The sequence below is a fragment of the Scomber scombrus genome, chromosome 18 (genome assembly GCF_963691925.1).
Source record: "Scomber scombrus chromosome 18, fScoSco1.1, whole genome shotgun sequence".
Classification (NCBI taxonomy): domain Eukaryota; kingdom Metazoa; phylum Chordata; class Actinopteri; order Scombriformes; family Scombridae; genus Scomber; species Scomber scombrus.
This window is the reverse complement of record NC_084987.1, coordinates 26710138-26729286: the sequence shown is the minus strand read 5'-3', so window position 1 is coordinate 26729286 and position 19149 is coordinate 26710138. Positions and strand designations below refer to the sequence as shown.

The following is a 19149-nucleotide window of genomic DNA, read 5'->3' as shown; positions in this document are numbered from 1 at the left end:
CCTGAAGACCGCAAAGCTGAAAAAGGATGGCACAATTATTTAGGAATGCCCACGCAATTGCTAGTCGTGCCCCCCGTGACTTCTTAACAGCTTCTCACAGCTGTCTAGCCACCACCCAGACTATTCTCACAAAATATAAAACTAGGTAAGTAAATCCAAGAAATAACTGAAATGTGTCTGTATTTGTTGCTGTGTCTGTGTTCTTCCTCACTGCAGCTGTCAGACTGTACAATCAGCACTGCTCCCAGTAAACCTCAACACCCCCCCCCCCCCCCCAAAAAAAAAAAAACCTGGGCACACTGCACTTTTAATGTCCAATCCTCTGCAATATTAGTATTTCATGTATACTGACAACACTAATACTTTCAATTGTGTGCAATATTCATATAATATACATATATATTTATTTCACTTTAATCTATGCAATAAGAATATCTGGTATATTACCACTCAATAACAATATTTCTCTTGTAAATCTTGTAAATAATGTCACAACTATTTTACTACATTTTTTTTACTATTATTGTTCTTATAGTTTTTTTTGTACTTATTATTTATTGTTCTTTATTCTTTTTCTTATTGCTGCTCTTATATATTCTGTTACTGTCCACTTGCTGCTGTGACAATGCAAATGTCCCCATTGTGGGACTAATAAAGGAATATCTTATCTGTACCAAAGGCCGGGCCCCAAGCTGAAGGCCTACATGGACCAGCATGTGAGTGATGACAGCACTGTAAACCGTGTCATGAGGGCAAAGACAATGCTCCTGGACGAACTGTGCCAGAGTCTCCAAACAAGATTCTCTGATATGAGCACAAGCCACCTCCAGGCTATAAAGTGGCAGGTGGACAAAAAAGTTAATTTCCATCCCTGACGCGCACACAAACTCACACACCTATTTATGTTTTGAAGTCCCGAGCCCATGTGAGCTGGGAAAAGATGGGACATTCTGTGAATTGTGCCATCGCCCCTGGAGGACACTCAGGGAGACAACAAGCCCAAAATGTCCTCACAGAATCTGCCGGTCCTACAGCGTTTGCTAAGCGCAATTTAGAAGACGCTCAGAGCGCGTTTTTGTGACATATGTGATGGTTTTATCATATATAAGAATAATTATTTATGATTTTTTTTTTTAAATAAGTTACTGCTCTGATGCCATTATGTGTATATTGTGAAGAACTTTAGGCTGCGTTGTATGTAGGCTGTGACAATTGTTGTTGTTATAGTATACTATTATTACAAACCTTGCACTAATTTCCATCATTATAGTTCGGGGTTGACGTGCTGGATCAAATGGCACGGCTCTATTCTGTAAAAGGGGCAACACGAAGATGGCCAGTAACCGTGTTCTACAATCTCCTGGACATGGCTGCAATAAACGCCCACATCCTATACCAGAAGTGCTTGTCCAGCAACGTTGCAAGATTAGCCTTTAACTTGCAGCTGGCTAAAGAACTGTGGGCGGAACACATTTGTGCTAAGGCCGGTCCAGCAGTAGCGCTACTGACAGAGCCGCAACAGAGCCACCAAAGACGGCAGTGTCAGTTGAACTGCCACTGCAAGCAGAACAAAACAAAGGTGTACTGTAAAGGATGCGCGCGACCTGTGTGTGGGAAGTGCAACGTAAGGGTGGAGAGCTTTTGCTTTTTGTCTCATTTCTCTCCTTTTCCTAGTTATCTTGTGTTTTAGGGCGTACTCACACTAGGCAATCGTACCGTGCCCAAGCACGTTTACCCCCTTAAATCCGGATTATTTGGCTAGTGTGAGTGTGAGTACTTCCCTGGCACGGTACGCTTGGAAGAGCTATGCTTAGGCACGGTACACTTGGTCATGCATGCGCACTAGGGATTCATATTTTTCCCGAAAATAAGACATTTTAAATGCCTGGAAAAGAAGCCAATTTTCCAGGGAATCCCGGGAAATCGATGATTTTTAAAAGGCAACACTAGCTGAGCCCTGTTCATTTCAAGCAACACTCAATGCAAAGTGGAGACATTATGCATATATGGGTTCCCAATCCGACCATTTTTTGTGTATTATTGTATCATTATTAACTAAATTTATGTCCATCGACAATATAATGTATATATACATCTGCTGCACCGCTGCTACCACAATTATGAAATGCTAAGTTTATTGTCTGTGACTGTGACCCTCATAAAAGTAATATTTTACAAATCTGCATTATATAAACTAACGAAATGTGTTAAAGTAAGTCATTTGGCGACTTCTAAGTCATTAAACTAAGTCTTACTTTTACTGGAGTAAAGAGTTGAATCAGGACGTCTGATTTTACTAGTCTTTTTTACACTAGTATCTAGTACTGCATACTACACAGGCATGACTCAGAAGAACATGCTTGCACTTTTTAATCATAGTGCGTTGTGTTAATTGATCGGCTTTGTTGTGTTTTACCGGAACACAGCACACGAACACACACCTGTGCATGTTTTATGAGAGTAAACTGTCTTTATGTTTTTGCGCAATGTGTGGGAGGTAACCGTGCTTGAGTACACTTGGGTTTGAGTAATGTGAGTGCGGGCCAGCGGGGGACAGGGGAGGGGGGACATCCGTGCTTCAGCACGGTACGGAACAAATGGCCCTAGTGTGAGTGCGCCCTAACTGTTGAACAAGTAGCTTGTACACTAAACAATGAATGGTATTGATTGCCTGACTATGTGACAGTAAGTTGTTTCCCGTATCCCTATACACCTGAATGGTTAGAACAACACAAACAATAAAATTACATATAGCGGTCAGGAGGACCTAGCGTTAACTATGATATTAATACTAATTTTGGCTACAATAAAATGCAAGTCATTTTGAATGGGAAATGCAATGTTACTTACCGAAACATCTGAATATCAGAATCCTTAGTGTATCTGTTAGTACATCCAAAAGCCGAACAGGTCATTTTTAGGCGACTGAAACGTTACACAAAACTCAGAAAAATGTCGTTGTGAGACAAGTTCACAGGTATCTATTTCCACACAGGCAATAGACATAGACTATCTGTCTGCCCTCCAGAACCTGTCAATCACGACGTAGCCACGCCCTAATGCATACCGAGCTTTATCGTCAAATATAAAATCAGGGAGTCCAAAATGTCCCAAATGAACATCATACTGCATTGAAGAAGGCTTTAAACTAGCGATTGAGACCATAAACACATTTTGAAAATGTTTACTGAGGTTAGAAATCAAGTGAGAAGTTGGTGAATTCTCCATTGACTTGTATAGAGACAGAAGTCCTTTTGACACCAAAACGGTCGCCCCCTGGTGGCCTTTTGATAGAATGCAGTTACTTCCACGTTCGCATCATTTCAGAGGACTGGAACTCCCCGTCTGCTTTGAGTACAGCAGGCCACAAAAGCAGACAAACCATTCTGAATTACACTTTGCATGCTGCTACTCTGTCACTACTGATCATAAACCTTACATGGTGTCATTATTGTCATTGTGTCTGAATTTGATTAGCTTTTGATCTATTGTCTTATGTGTTTGTTCTAAACTGAAGGGGCAGTAAACCACATTTGAGATGTCAAAACAGAACTGTTATACATCAATGTGTACAACAGTTGAGTTTTGTTTTCATTTCAACTGCCAAGTGTAGATTGTACAGATTTACAATTGATATTTTTTTGTCCAGATGGTTACAGCAAGAAGCGAAAGGTGATGTATAACTCTAAAAAAAATGTAGTATTTGATTGTTTTCTGGAATTGACTGTGCAATACTGCTCACCAATAAACTTGACATGATTTGAGATTATATTATTATCCATTTCAACCTTCAATCCTTTGTAACACTGTAGATAAAGTATTAGTTAGGGCTCCGCTGGCTTAGTCCACTACTGCTTAGAGAGTGTAATTCAATCACTGACAATACACAAGTGAAATGTAAGTTGATGTACTGTTTACCACAAAGCAGAAAACGTATGGTGTTTCACCATTAGGTTATTAGTGAATGAAGCAGATCCACACAGAAGAATATTTGTTTACTCATTAATGAACAATAGGCAAAACAATAACATAAATTATTATAAATGATGAATTAAATATGTTTGAAGTCTACTGAACAGGACAGAATTGCCTTTGATCTGTAAATAATGCATGTGCCTGTAAATTTGGGGTGCATATTGCTGCAGATGTCTCAGAGGTAGGTATGGCATGGCAGTTGAGCATCATGATGGCCTGCTGCATCATCAAAGCATCTTCCCATTTAGATTGGTGCTCTCATGGGCGCTCTCAAGGGCACTGGAATGAGCACTGGTCTGGACACTGGCTGTTTGGAGGTTTACCATTATGGGATTGTGGCACTGGCAGATATGTGGTCTGCTACAGAAGCAGGAGATCTCTCTGTGCATGACTTTCCCTGGTTCGGTGGAGATTACTTGGTGCATCGCCAAAGTTCCCTTTACAGGAGGCACAACCTCAGGGACCGCTTCATCAAATCTTCTGATGTCCTCTTCAGTCACCCAGAAGAACTTGACATCAGATTTCTTCTCTGTTAAGAGGTTGTAAAAATCTTCTGGGGTCTGGACATCTTCACCCCTTTGGACAGCAGAGTCAGCAGTGCGCTTCACTGCACCGCCAACTCCATCGGGGGCGCCTTTTCCATGGGAGTTCTCCGAGAAGTTCCATGTCACCTGCCGGAAGCCTGAGAGGAAGGGAATGGTGCTGAGCAAATAAAAAATGTTTTTATTGCGGTATTGGGTGACTGGACCATCGCTCATCACATGGAGAATTGTTGGAGATGGATGGCAATTCTTCATCACATCCCTCAGCACTGGCGCCAAGTGGGCCCACACAGGTTTCTCATCATGGCGAAGGGGTGCAGAGATGGTCGCATAGGACTGTGAGCCTGCTGCTGTATTAGCCATACATGTGTGGACTGTGGCCTGCTTCTGACTCCCTCCCAAATGAAAAGCCTGCACCTCACTGTTAAGTTTGCAGGATAAATTCTCTGAAAAGTCCACATGGAGGACAATTTCATCTTCTCTTAGGCTTTCTTTTAAAGCCCTGCACTCTTTGGCTTGGTGCAACCAGTTATAGTGGTGTTTGGCTAGGCTGTCAAGTTTCTGATTAAAAATGTTCAACAGCTCAGCACATGTTCCAGTTTGTGTTTCTTTTACAAAATTCATGTATGTTTTTGGCCCCTCTGACACAGATTTTCTGATCCACTGATGCCATGTGATGGTCTCTTCTGCCTGTGGTATTGGAATTTCAACCTCATTATAACAACATTTGGGGCTGACTCGATACATGCATGTCTTGTTGTCTGGACTGCATACAATAGAAGACAACAGCTGAGACATGCTGGTAGTTTTCAGGAGACCTTTCTGGTGCAGTTTTTCTGTCAAAAGTTTGACATTCTCATGGTCTAAGCATGCACATGTATTCTTTTCTCTGAATGGCCACTGGACTTGATCTGTCTCCTTTAGATTTCGCCTTTTGATTTTCAGGCTTCATTTTCTTTAATCTTTCTATGCGTTTTCTTAACTTTTCAGACTCTCTTTTGGCAGCTCGTTTCATTTTTTGCATTTTCCTGCGCAACTTTGCTTTCTCTCTTCTCCATCTACTGCATCCTTCTCTTTGTGGTGTTGAGAATGCCTTAGGTGTATCTACACTGACAACATCATCCATGTTGGGAGGGTTAGGTTCAAGCTCTGCTGGGGATTCTATTGACTCTGGTATAAAATTCAAGATTTCCTCCATGGCCCTTTTACTCTCCCTGTGCTTTCTCTGATCTTGCCTCCACTGTTGCCTTGTTTTTTGTCTTTTCTTGCTTAGACAGTTGGCTGATGGGGGGCTTCACAATTTTTCCCTCTCTCTTCCTCCTCTGATAACTATAAAACACAAGAACTAGTAAACTGACAAATTCCCATTTAAGAAACTGAAAGTTGTAATATAATAATAATAACTGTAAAATGAACTGTTGTGTCTCGATTAATTACCTCTCTTTTCTTTGCAAGATATGCTTCCCTTGCAGCTGGATCATTTTTAATGCGCGCCCGATGTCGTGCTGATTTTTCTTTCGTTGATAGTGGCATCTAAAATGTACAAATTATCATGTAAAATGTTTTAAAGTGTATAATATCTTTAAATTTAAAAACTAGTAAACATTTTAAAAGTCTCATGGATAATCTTAGAGCTTTGAATAGCATTATATAGTGACATTCCTTGCGGTTGTGCCACCTGACAAACTGGTTGCACCACGTGACGATCGCAACTAATCTCAAATTAAACAGGCTATTGTTTGGATGCTAGCCATAGCTTCTAGCCTTGTCATGAAGTTCAAACAGACCACTTTTTTTTAAAAATAAAGAGTTTTATGATAAAATTACATTTTTCTAGTTTTAGACTGGTTGTACCACCTGACATGGAAAGTGTACCAGCTTACATATGAGTTAAAAGTAGTTATTTTTATCAGTATTTGACAGAGATCTACAAACCTTTTAGCTTAGTCGAAAAGGGTCTCTTGGGGTCCCCTGGCTGATGCAACATCCTGTTCACAGCTATTGTCTCTGACTTCAAAATAAAAGTCCAATATTTATGGTTGCGCCACCCTGACATTTAGGAAATGTTAATTGCTGGACAAAAGTTTTGCAGTTATTATAAAAGCTTTAAAACTATTAATATAAGAAAAAAAACTTTATCCAAAAGACTTAAAACATAAAACAATGCCGAAGTATTTTATTTTGAATTTATCATTATTAAAATTAAATTTTTTATAGTTTTCTTAGCCTGCTCACTTGCTTGGACAGTTGCACCACCTGACATTTTAGGGTTGTGAGAAGCCAAAACATGAAAAAAAAAAAAAATGTTTTGAATTAACTAAAAAATGTATTAAAATAAATAGGTTTTAGAGAATAAAGTGACAGATGTCATGAATAGATTAAATTATAAAAAAAAATTTTTTAAAAAGGACTCGGACACAAAAATATGCATGTCATGTCATTGACCCATATACACATAAAGTTACTTACCGGTCCAAGAGAAGAAGCTCCACAGAAAACAACAGTACCTTTCTCTGACAGAAGCAAAGACTTTAGGATGTATTTGGCTCTCGTTCACTTCTGAATGTTCGATTTCTGACAAACAGCCTGGTTACTTGTTCCAGGGGACTTTTCCCGCTCCTCACGTGTTTCTTGATTTGTTGCAGGTAGTTTTCAAATGGAAAACAAGAAATGTCATTTAAGGAACAGTTGAAGTGGCTGGCATCTTCATTGAGATGAAGTAGTCCATGTACATTGTATACAGGAAAGGTCTTGCCATACAGGTCAGCACAGCACATGATAAAATGTTTGATTAGTTCATGAGCATATTGGAGATAGGCATTTCGAATCCTGTCATCTGACTCCAGCATTATCGACATGGATACTGTCAAGGACAAGAAATGTTTGTATCTTTCAGGGGACAACACAGTTTTCAATACCACAGGACCTGTGTATAGCAAAAACTGCCGTAGTTCAGTGGCTTTCCACCTATCAATTTAATTTAAACCCTGCGGTTGTCGAGCAAATTCACTCGGCATCTTCCCTCTCAGTGCAATTATTTTTTGAGAAATTGCATCCTTTTGCCTCACAGATAAACGGCAGACTTTTGGGCCACGAGTCAAAAAAATTAACAGGCGTCTAACTACTCCCAAGCAGACGATATGCATATAATCTAAGACAAATGAGCTAACACAAGGAATTCCTGCAGCAATGAAGGGGCTGATGCCAGTTTGGTGGTTACTGTACTCCACTCTGGAGAAACCGTCATCTGTATATTTATATAAATAATATATTTATATTTATATATATTATTTAACTGTTTGCAGATTCTGAGCGATCGGGTGAGAGCACACTGTTGGTGATGATTAAAAATAAAAAAACAGAGGGCGGAACCAATGGATGCCAGTGCACACAGTAATTTATTTTTAAGAGCTGGATCGTAAAATCAAAGTAAAATCAACTGATTAAAACCCTCTAAAATGGTTTCAACCAGGTTAAAAGCCAGCAGGGTCAATGTCAGTTAAAACAAGAAGTCTCTGTTTAAAAGGAATGACCAGGATAAATTACACGAGGTGCAGAAGAGGAGACTTGTTGCAGCGTCCGTTAGCTTATTCCCGGTGTCTCGTCTCTCCCAGCATGGAGGCCACCTGAAACACACAAAATCACTGCCAGTATCGTCGTTCCACCACAATCCACCTTCTCATGGGGATGTCCACACCAGAACGTTACTACTAGCCCAAAGGGATACTCACACACCAGGCAGAGCATTGAAGCCCTGCCGCTGCGGATGTGATGTGTCGTAACGTTCTGGATTTTCCGTCTCTCGCTGTCTCCGTCTCCCTCTCTGCCCAAGGTTCCTGGTCCCTCCCTGTCATCTCCAGCCAAGCTATTATCTGCCACGGGCTGTGTCTCAATTCAGGGTCTGCATCCTTGTAAGGACACGGCCTCGCTGTCTCCGAAGACCGCGTGCTACTGAGGAACCTCAGAAGGATGCATTAACCGTTGTGAAATGGGACGGTCTAGCCTTCGAAGCGTTTCCTGGTTGCGTCACCAGCTGTTCCCGCCCAAAAAACACAAAGAAGTATAAGACAAACAGAAGAAAGAAGAAAAAAGCAGATAAACTCAACGGAAGAAGGAAGACAGACACAGAAGAATAAGAGAAACAGAAGAAAGAAGAACAAATTTGTTATTGTATTTTTATTAACTATGTTGCTGGAGGAAGAGGAGAAGCGGCGTCTCCGCCGGCTATTATGTCTGCAGTTAAGAGGGGACCGAGAGGTAAAACTGTTATTTTCACCCACAGTAATGTTATCATTATCATTATTAGCTAGTTAACAGTCAGGGGTGATAACGTACCAATACATTACGTTAATGCTAGACATACTGTAGAGCGGCACATAATGGCATATAACCTCAACAATTCATTAATAGTTAAAGAACCATAATTTAATATTATGTTGTCATGAATCATCAAAACTAGATTGCGAAGCCTAGATAGACTGATAAGTGGATCGATAAACAGGTTTAGCATTATCTATCAAAAGCTCAAAAATGAACTACAATTATCGTGGAATTACTTCACTGGAATTATCCTATCAACTAAAATTGCGCATTGTCCACTGAGTTACTGGGGAGGTGGTGGCCATACGCCAGAAGGTCATCCACCTCCCAAAGACCGCTGAAGTTAGTGACCATCAGGGCCGCTTTGTGGACGTGTACATGGGCTGGCCGGGGTCTGTGCACGACTCCAGAGTACTCCGGCACAGCCCACTGTACAGACAGGCTGTCTATCCTCCTTCAGGGCACTTCATCCTTGCAGACAGCGGGTACCCGTGCCTCCAGCATCCACTCCCTCTCATCACTCCCTACAAGCGGCCGGTGCAAGGTGTGGGAGCCCAGCGCTTTAATGTCCATCATCCCAGGGCATGCTCTAGAAAATTGAGCGTGCCTTTGGAATGATGAAGACCAGGTTCCGGGCCATCTTCCTAAAATCGCTGGAGGTGTACCACACCTTTGTGCCTCAGGTACGTTATCACACAACAGGATTCTACTTTACCTTTGAGTAGGCTACTGAAGTGAATCACAATTAATGAATAAGGTTTTTACATTGCAGGTCTTAACAGCATGTGCCGTCCTGCACAACATTTGCCTGGGGGTGGGTGACATCATGCCCCCAGAGGATGAGCTGCAGGACGCCATGCCGGAGGATGAGGAGGAGGAGAATGGGCTGGAGGCCGTCAGTGGTTTTCCGTGGCGGGACCGGCTGTCTGCAGAGGTGTATGCCCTGGAGGAGGTTATCCCTGACCACAACTATCTTTAATTGGCAAGTAACATCATTTTAAAGCCATTATTCCTATTTAAAGTGTTTTTTAGATAGTTTTATTTGTTGTAATAATTGTATTATTGTTATTATTATTATATTGTTAGATTACAATTGTTGCCTCTTTCTTAAAAATTCTTAGTGACATTGCAGCCGTCGATCGAGTCAGCCCTGCAAACCCACTTGATGGACGATGTGGTGGACAGTGGAGACCAGACCCCCAAACATTCTGAATACCAGCCCAGATGATGTCCCACTGACCACAGAAGACACCAGGGTCTTTATTGTGGCATCCCATCCAGCCCAGCAGCACTGCCAGGGACTCCTGCTCAGCCTATTACATTATTATTATTATTTTTAATTTATTTGTAAATAGTTATTTATTAATGTAAATAATTTGGAATTGTACTAATTTTTGTAAATAGTTAAATGTTAAGACTGCCCCTTGTAGAGTTAAGTTTCATCCTTTGCTAATAAAAGAAAATATTAAATCCCTTGTGGTTCCTGAAAAGTAGCACTTTATGCCGTTTGCTAATCCTGTTATGAATTGTACTTAAGTTGTAAATACTAAATGGAATACACAACATGTAACAAGTAACAATATTTTTATTTAATAACAATAACATAGAAACGTAACATCTTATTTACAATAACAATCAAAATAAAAATAAATTCATAAATTAACTAAATTACAATAAAACAAAAAAATTATTTCTCAACAATCTTCTCCAGCAGAGAGGAGAGCCTCTCCATCCTCTCTTTGCTCTCCTGCTCTCTCCTCTTCTCTCCTCTTCTCTGCCTCCCTCTGCAGCCTCATGTCCTCTTTGATGAGGTCGAAGAGGTCATCCTCCCTCCTCCTGCTTGGCCCTGGCTGGCTCTCCTCCACCTCATCTTCGTCCTCCTGGTCACCCACTGCAGCACTTGGCTCTGGTGTGTCCTCAGGGATGGAGGCAATTACGACAGGGGGGGGGGGGGGGGGGGGGGGGGGGGGGGCAATAGAAGGCCTCTGCCCTAGTACCTGACAAACCAGGGCCAAGTAGCAGCAGTGGGCTTCCCACTTGTCCCATCTCCTGTCCCTGGATATTTGCAATCCTAAGGCAGTGGAAATCAATCACGTCAGCAATTTTCATTAAAGTATTTAGTAACTTGCATGGGTAAAACAAATCCAAACCTGCACCTACTTTAAATTTTTTTTTTAAGGTTGTCCCATTTTTTTTTTGGCCTGCTGGGGCTGGACCTTCCCCTCCAGGCCCATCTTTTCCAGTATTATCTAAACACAGAGGGAAGCAAGACAAAAGGTAAAAATTAACACAGGGATGCAAAGATTTACAAAAAGGGACATCAGCCTTACCTCCATCCCACTGTGGCGGATTGCTTGGCCCCTGTAAATAAATGGTCGTTTTGGCCTCTCATTTTAATTAGGAGCTCTGTTTGCTCCTTAAAACAAAATGAAATGTAAAACACGTTTTTTTGCTATGTCAACAGACAAAAGGGTTCTAATATAGCAAAAATAGTAGTAATATAATATAGTCTGCAAGGTAGCTGTATAGTTATATAGCAGAATGTGTAGGGGGACAGGCTGGGCTCAGGGTCACCGAAAACAGAGTTGGCAGCAGGTAAGACAATGCCAGTAGCAGTCACGGACATGAGGTTGACCAAGCTGGAGTTTCTGGGCTCTCCTAACAGGATCATAGCCAGAGGACGCCACACAGCCACAGGCAAACAGGAACAGGCGATACTCAAAGTCAGGATCAGAAGGCTGGTGCGTTTACTGTAAGGTGACCAGATTTCTGAAATGAAAATCGGGGACATTTTCAATGCGGCGGTGAAAAATCATTAAATATTATCATTATGAAAGTACTTTTTCATGTATTTTAACCAGCTTTTATTACACAAAAGGACCTGGTTAATAAATCAAAATATCAGCACCCACAAATATCATGTATCAGTAGTGCACAGCAATGTCAAAAACACAAATGTAGAATACTTTAGAAAAAACATCTCTTCCAAAGTTAAGTGTCATGTGCAAAGACAGCTGCCAGACCAGTATCTAGTAAATATCAACAAGATGTAATTAATAATAATTACCAAGTCAAAACATATGAGTATATTAATATTATACATGACTCAGGGCATCAGCTAATCAGATGGTCTGCATTTATAACTACTACAGTCATTAGTTACCCACACAGCCCGACACAAAATACAGAGGTTAGCCTAACACACAACTATCAACCATTGATTATTATTATTTTTAACCGAGCCTCAGGTCCCTAGATGCCTACAGGAAAATCATATGTTACCAAAGCAGTCTTCCACCTCCCCCTCTTCCAAAACAGGGCCACATACAATGTCATCACCTGGTAATCTCATGCTAATGTTAACGTTACAGCGTCACTAATGACAGATATGAAAACATTGTCATAATGTTAACGTCCACTGACTTTTATAACGTTACGTTAGTTCTTCAATTCAGATAAGCAACTTACTTTAACGTTACATCACTTCTCTCTCACACACACACAAAGCCAAGTCTACTGCCAATTCACACAAAATAAATAAGTTCATACACAACATACCATTAATGACCACTGGTCTTTTTTTCTTTCCTTTTTGCCGCCTCTAGATTGTTGTCGTTGACGCTACCGCGTCTGGTCGTACGTCCTGATAACGTCTGTACGTCATACGACGTCTTCTCTCTCTTCTCCTTCTACCGTTATAACTGGTGTTTGAGTCTGCGCGCATTTTTCACCCATTCAGTGTCAAAATCGGGGACATTTTCGGGGACAGGTCACCCAAAACGGGGACTGTCCCCGGAAATCGGGGACGTCTGGTCACCCTAGTTTACTGGGATAGACACGAGGAGAGGAGATCAAAAGCAAGCGGGGTCGAAACCAGGGAATCAGTCCGTGAATGAGTGCTTGAAGGTCTGGCATGTAGATAAAGCAAATGCAAATGAAGATCTGGCCAAGAGTGAGTGGACAACAGGAGTATATATACTGGCTTGATTGCGGATGGGTTGCAGCTGAGAGTCCAGGTAATTACTGACAGTGTTGGGCTTACTTAACTACATGTAGCTGAACTACATAACTTAACTATAATTTGCTGGTAGTTAAACTACATTCATATTTTGTGCTGCGTCAAGTATTTCAACTACTTTTTGGGTCATTTTTTGTAATTTAACTCAATTTACAAACAATTTTGGCCAATAACATGAAATATTTTTGATTAAAAAAGCCTATATAATATACATTTTATTTTACCATTATTGTGTTCCAGAACTCTTGGAAAAAAACGCATGAATCATGTCATGACAGGCCAACATTGTTGTTCAAGACACACAGAACTAGAAGAAGTCTACCTTTTTGTGTTTTTTTTATTACATTTTATGTTGACTGATTTACATTTCTGATTTACATGTGGGTATTGGGTTAGGATTTTCGTTTTCTCTTTATATTACCCAACATGTCTATGGTGAACCTACAGTATGTTGACCAGCTTTTTTTCTTTAAAAAAATAAAACTGAGTTGAGAGGCATATTTCTGCTGGCATGTGAATTTTTTGTAGGCTATTATATTTAGTTTCATATACACCACATGTTGATTTATTTAACGCTGAGTTAAATGAGTTAAATGAGTATAAGTAGTTGCTAAAGCTACTTTTTTTTTAGCTGTAGTTTGTTCAAACTACATGTAGTTTTACAAGCTACACTTGCAAAGTAGCTTCCCCAACACAGATTACTGATGAGCTGCAGCTGAGTGCCCAGGTGAACAGAGTTAATTGATGAGGTGGGTGTGGTTGATTAGCAGGAGTAGAGCAGGGGTGTGGTGAATGGAAATTTACCAGCAGCAGCAGAAGAGCAGAACAGACCGAATGTCATTTCAGTGCGGGCCCTGGTTTTAGCACGGGCACTTTTGACGCACTTGTGCTTATCAATATGTGTGTCTTACCTTGAGATAGCCGCTGGTGAATAGTATTGGCCCGAAAGACTCGGGAGTCATGGACCGAGCCAGGCCATTTTGCCTCTAAATTAGTGATGGTACACTCCGCATCACAGATCATCTGAAACAATGAGATGTTACCTATCAAGATAATTAAATGTACATAATTAAGGTAGTTGACAGTGATCATAAGTCATTTTACCTCAACATTGATACTGTGGAAGGATTTTCTCTTATAAAATCCCCCTCATGTGCTCCTGAGGGTCGTTTTATAGGGATGTGTGTGCAGTCAAGCACACCAATGACATTATGAAAGGCTGTAACACAAAATGTACCAATGAGTATCCTTTGACTCTAATGTGAAACGTCCTTTTGTAATGTCATGCATTACCTGAAATTTTGTAGAACTCCTCTTTTATGTAGCATACTCTTCTGTGGCCAGGGAATGCAATGAATATCTTCGCCAAGCACACACGTCGGATGGTGCGGCAAACAGTGCCTTTGTTCAACTGTTCAGCATCTCCAACTGAATACAGGAACATGCCACTTGCAATATATCTTAAGGCCACACAGACCATCTGTGGCACAGTGAGAGCATGGCTCCGGACTGTGTGGTGAGCTATCTTTGGTCCCAGCAGTCTGCAGAGATAACTGAAACCTGAAAATCTGTATCTCTCATATAAGTACTCATCAGGAAATGTTAGTGGGACCGACCTGTCCTGAACAACTCTTTTACATCGGAAAGCCCTCCTAACTATGAGTGCCTCATCATCGAGTACGTCATTCAAAAAAGGGCATGCCATAGTTGAATCGTACTTTATATATTGCCCTCATCACTGAGTTCATTGAAATCACCTTTGCAACGTCATCAATCATTTCTAATCATCTCAAAAACTGCAATAATGGATGCAGGGTATTTATCACACTTCTGATGGCAATGTGGACGGCAGTTTTCATACAAACATCAGTCGGCCTAACTAATAATGACTATTATATTAATGTATTTTATATATTTGCACATATATTGTATAAATAATAACAGTAATGACTGTCTATTTTTATTTGTATGATGCTAATGAAAATTAATCAGAATACATACAGAACACCATGAAGTAACTGTGGAACACATTTGTTTCCAATCAGAGTGACAGTTGCCTGAATGAAAACAAAACCAAGATTAACTAAGCCTGGATGTTAGCCTGGTCTGGAGCAGGCTAGCCCCACAGAATAAATCTCCATGGTAACTTATGTTCCTCTGCTTTCGTGCAACTGAGTCCCAGCTAAATTCAGCCAGGATAACCGGAAACTCCTGGCTTAATCCGCTATCTAGGTTTTGTGCAACAGCCCTCTGGTGTGAAGCACCACACTCCAAAGGGTATCAAATACCCCTTTTCCACCGAGCTGGAGCTAGAGCTTGTTGGGAGCTAGAGCCTGACTAAGCACCTGCTCTTTGCTTTTCCAGCCCCGAGCCTCAGAATGGGAGCCTGAGCGAGCACCAAGTCTTTGCTGGTCAAAAGCAAGACCCGATTATGTCAGCGGGCTGGGGGCGTGGCTATGTGAGCAGGACTTTACCTGCGCAAACACGGTCTTCACCTTCATTTTTCAAAATGGACAAGACCAAGCAGCAGGGGTCCGAGGAGGAGACCCAGTGTTTCCTTGTATTGTGGTCTTCCGCCGAAGTCCAAACCAAGCTGGACGGGCCTGCCGGACACAGCCGGTATTTGAAAATATCAAGCAGGGGATGGCCGAAGCAGGATATCAGCGCAGTGTGGATCAGCTGATCAATAAACTGAAGAAGCTGAAAAAAGATTACCGCGATCAAAAGAAAAAACTGTAACGGAGCGGCAGTGGGAGGTCGAAGATAATGCCTTTCTTTGACATCATGCAACGGGGTTCTCGGCGACCGGCCAGCAAATCAGGCCACCGGAGCACTGAACTCCGCCACTGCTATGCTGGAGTCGATGGTGGTGGACGAGTCGGTCCTTGCCGCCAGCGATGCAGATCCTGGTAAGCTGTGTCCCTAATCACAATCCTGATCTGTTGTGAACAGAATGTAATGATAAACGTTGTTGCCTCAATTCTGTAGTGTAATTTATGTTAGCACAAAAGCCGGCTAGCGACGTAAACGTTCATTAGCCGGCTAGCGGTGTTATTGTTCATTAGCCGGCTAGCGGGGCTAACGTTCATTAGCCGGCTGGGATTTACAGAGAGTTAAACACTTGTTGATTTAAAGCACTAATTTTATCTTTTTTTTGCCAGGACTGTCTGCGTTGGATGAGGGAGCGGGCTCCACCGGACCACTTATGTGCAGCTCATCTGTACCGTCCAGCTCATCCTCCTCCTCCCAGTCCAGATATGGTAAGATTTGTTCAGACCCATGCATCTTACAGTACTTTTACCCAAAAGTATAGAAGGCAAACTGTATACTCTATTATATGTAAAAACAGGCATGTTTCGTATTAACTGATTACTCTACTGTTTTTACACAGGGAAAAGGAAGCGGGAGTCTTCCGATTTGCTTGAGTACCTGGAGAGGTCCGAGGAGCGCACCCAGGAGCAGAGCCGGAAGGACCAGGAAGTTACTGCGGCAATCCTCCAGACAATGCCACGCATGGACGACAATGCAAACGCTGTGGTTGGGCTCATGGGGCGAATGGTGTCGGTGCTGGAGGGCTTATGCAAGAAGCCTTGAGCCCTTGAACATTTTTTTTTGTATTGTGTGTATATAACTTTTTTTATTGTGTATAACTATTTTTTATTTTGTGTCTATCTATTTGACAATACAAATTTTGTTTGCCAAAACCCTCGTCTTTTACTGAGTACAACGACATACCACAAGTTCTGAAGAAATCTGGCAATACTCATCTTCTTTTCTTATTAGTTCCAACCCCACTCCCGCCAGAAATACACGCGAGAAGTCAATTAACACCATAAACTTTATTATGAAAGCAAAACCATATTATGAATCCAAAACCACATGCATTGAAAAAGATTATATATACATACATATACACACACTGTACTGCCTAGGAGGCAGAACATATACAGTGTCTCAATTTTGACAAAAGTACTCCATCAAAGCAGCCCTGACATCATTCCCTTCTGGATTACCATTGTCAGGTAAGGCTTGGACAGCAGGCTGAACTTTGATGTGTCTGCCTGGGAGCTCCTCCATGAAATTGTCACCATGCTCCTCACAAATATTGTGGAGAACACAGCAGGTCAGGGCCATGGTCTTGCACAGTTCCAGCTTACAGTCATTTCTTTTGAGGAGACATCTCCCTCGTCCTTTCAGTCTCCCAAAAGCCATCTCCACTACTGAGCGTGCACTGCTCACCCTGTAATTGAAGGCCTGTTGGTCAGGGGTCAGTCTCCCAGTGTCCGAAAACGGCTTCATGAGCCACCTCTGCATGGGGTAGGCGGGGTCACCGAGAAGATAATGTCCAACATCACAGCCGGAGATGTTCACTTTGTTCTGCCCCAGCAACTGTCCACCACTCAAAACTTCCCACAAATGTGACTGACGAAAAACCCTTGCGTCGTGCACACTTCCTGGAAAGCCGACACAAACATCCCAGAAGAGGCCTCTTCCATCTACAACAGCCTGAAGAACAACTGAATGCCAGCCTTTGTGGTTGAAGTAGTCCTTGGGGTATTCCTCTGGTGGAATTATGGGAATGTGGCTGCCATCTATAGCACCTACACACTGTGGGACTCTCCATCGATTGGAAAAAAATGTGGCCAATTCAATCAACTTTGGACCATCAGGAATCTTGATATGTTCTGGCAGCAGCACTGTGTTGACTGCCTTACAAAACTCCTGGACACAGTTGAACACGGTGCTCAGGCCGACACCGAACAGATGGCTGATGGGTCTGTATTCGCTGCCCGTCGCCAGTTTCCAGATGGCAATTGCGACCCGCTTTTCCACTGGTACACTCAAGCGGTAGTTTGTGTTCTGTCATGCCAGGATGGTCTTTGTCCGATCGCAGATGTACCTGAAGGAGTCTCGGGACATCCGGAAGTTTTGCATAAACTGCTGAGCATTGAAATCCGGAACAATCGTGTCCCACCAGTGGCGTGAGCGTGGATGTTCCCAGATCACATGCGATCTCCGCCTGGCCACGAGCCGTAGAATGAGTTACAGAGATGAATAAAGGGCGATATTTTAGTCTATGTTTAACTGGATTAAACATACAGTTAAGCAAAAGTTAAGTAAGCAAAGTTAAAGGCTAGCTTCATGCATTCAATGTCATCGATCAAACATACCTGTCTCCTGGCGTGTAATCGGCGTTGTGGGCGATTGGTACGCTGACGACGCAGAAGAATGGTGCTAAGCAGTAACAGTTTCCGTTCCTGTATTTCTATGTGCGCTTGCAAACACATGAACAGCACTTGCATCGTGGCCGCAATTTGCTCCATCTTCGTCATCTTCTCCTCTTTCTTTGTTTTCTTCTTCTACTTATTTGTTTTCTTCTTCTTCGTTTCTGGCGGGCTAGATGCCTTGCGACATGTTGCTGCCTCTCACTGGTGAATCATGGAAGTGCTTCAAAGGTGCACGCTGGCTACGTTATACAGTGACGTAATCGCGTGGCTCCTTGCCGGTGGAAAAACAACAGGTTCGTAAAGCCTGATTTATACTTCTGCGTCACGTCGACGGCGTAGCTACGTGTAGCCCTCTGCGTCGACGCAGACCCCTACACCGTAGCCTGACGTGCACCTCCAAAAAATCCTAACTACGCGTCACGGCAACGCGGACCGCAAGGGCTGTGATTGGTCCGCTCAAAACGTCACTTCCTCCGGCAGTTGCTTTTTCTGGTCTTTCTTCCGGCAACATACCACCTCTGCAAACGTCTGCTCTGTTGCCTGGGCAACAACATTAGTAATAAAACCAATTCTTCCTCAAGATCAAGGAGCTCCAACTCCAAACACGCACGCTCTACCTCGGTCACCATTGTCTACTGTGACCGAAGATAAACAAGGATACGGATATGACTCCTCTGAAACCACACACACACACAATCACACCCCCTAGCGGCATGGCGGTGAATTGCAGAGCAACGCGTTCCCTCGACGCAGGGACTATAAATGGTCAACGACGGCGTCAGGGCACCGGAGTAGCTACGCTGTCGTTCCGACGCAGAAGTATAAATCAAGCTTAAGAGTTGCTCGGGTTAACACCAACTGAGCACTCACTGTAGCACCAGCTCCCAACAAGCTCTAGCTCCAGCTCGGTAGACAAGGGTTATAAGTGTGGTTTGAAAAATTAATTTGTGAGTGTGTACGTAAATTTGTGTATGTGCAGATATAAATTGATACTTTATATTGACTTGCGGGGGGGGGGGGGGGGGTATTCTAGGTATGAGGTTAAACAAACTCTGGCTGTGTTTCA

General features: G+C 42.3%; 1 protein-coding gene and 1 pseudogene across 1 annotated transcript; both read right to left on the bottom strand.

Moving 5' to 3' along the window:
- Positions 1–11011: 11011 nt before the first annotated feature.
- On the bottom strand, positions 11012–14560 carry LOC134000068 (putative nuclease HARBI1; annotated as a pseudogene).
- A 2249-nt stretch (positions 14561–16809) lies between these two features.
- On the bottom strand, positions 16810–18179 carry LOC134000067 (uncharacterized). Its single transcript, XM_062439372.1, has 3 exons — positions 18027–18179; positions 17831–17875; positions 16810–17715 (listed from the first exon to the last, which is right to left on the bottom strand). The coding sequence occupies exons 1-3, from the start codon at positions 18177–18179 to the stop codon at positions 16810–16812; spliced, it is 1104 nt and encodes a 367-aa protein (XP_062295356.1).
- Positions 18180–19149: the final 970 nt, after the last annotated feature.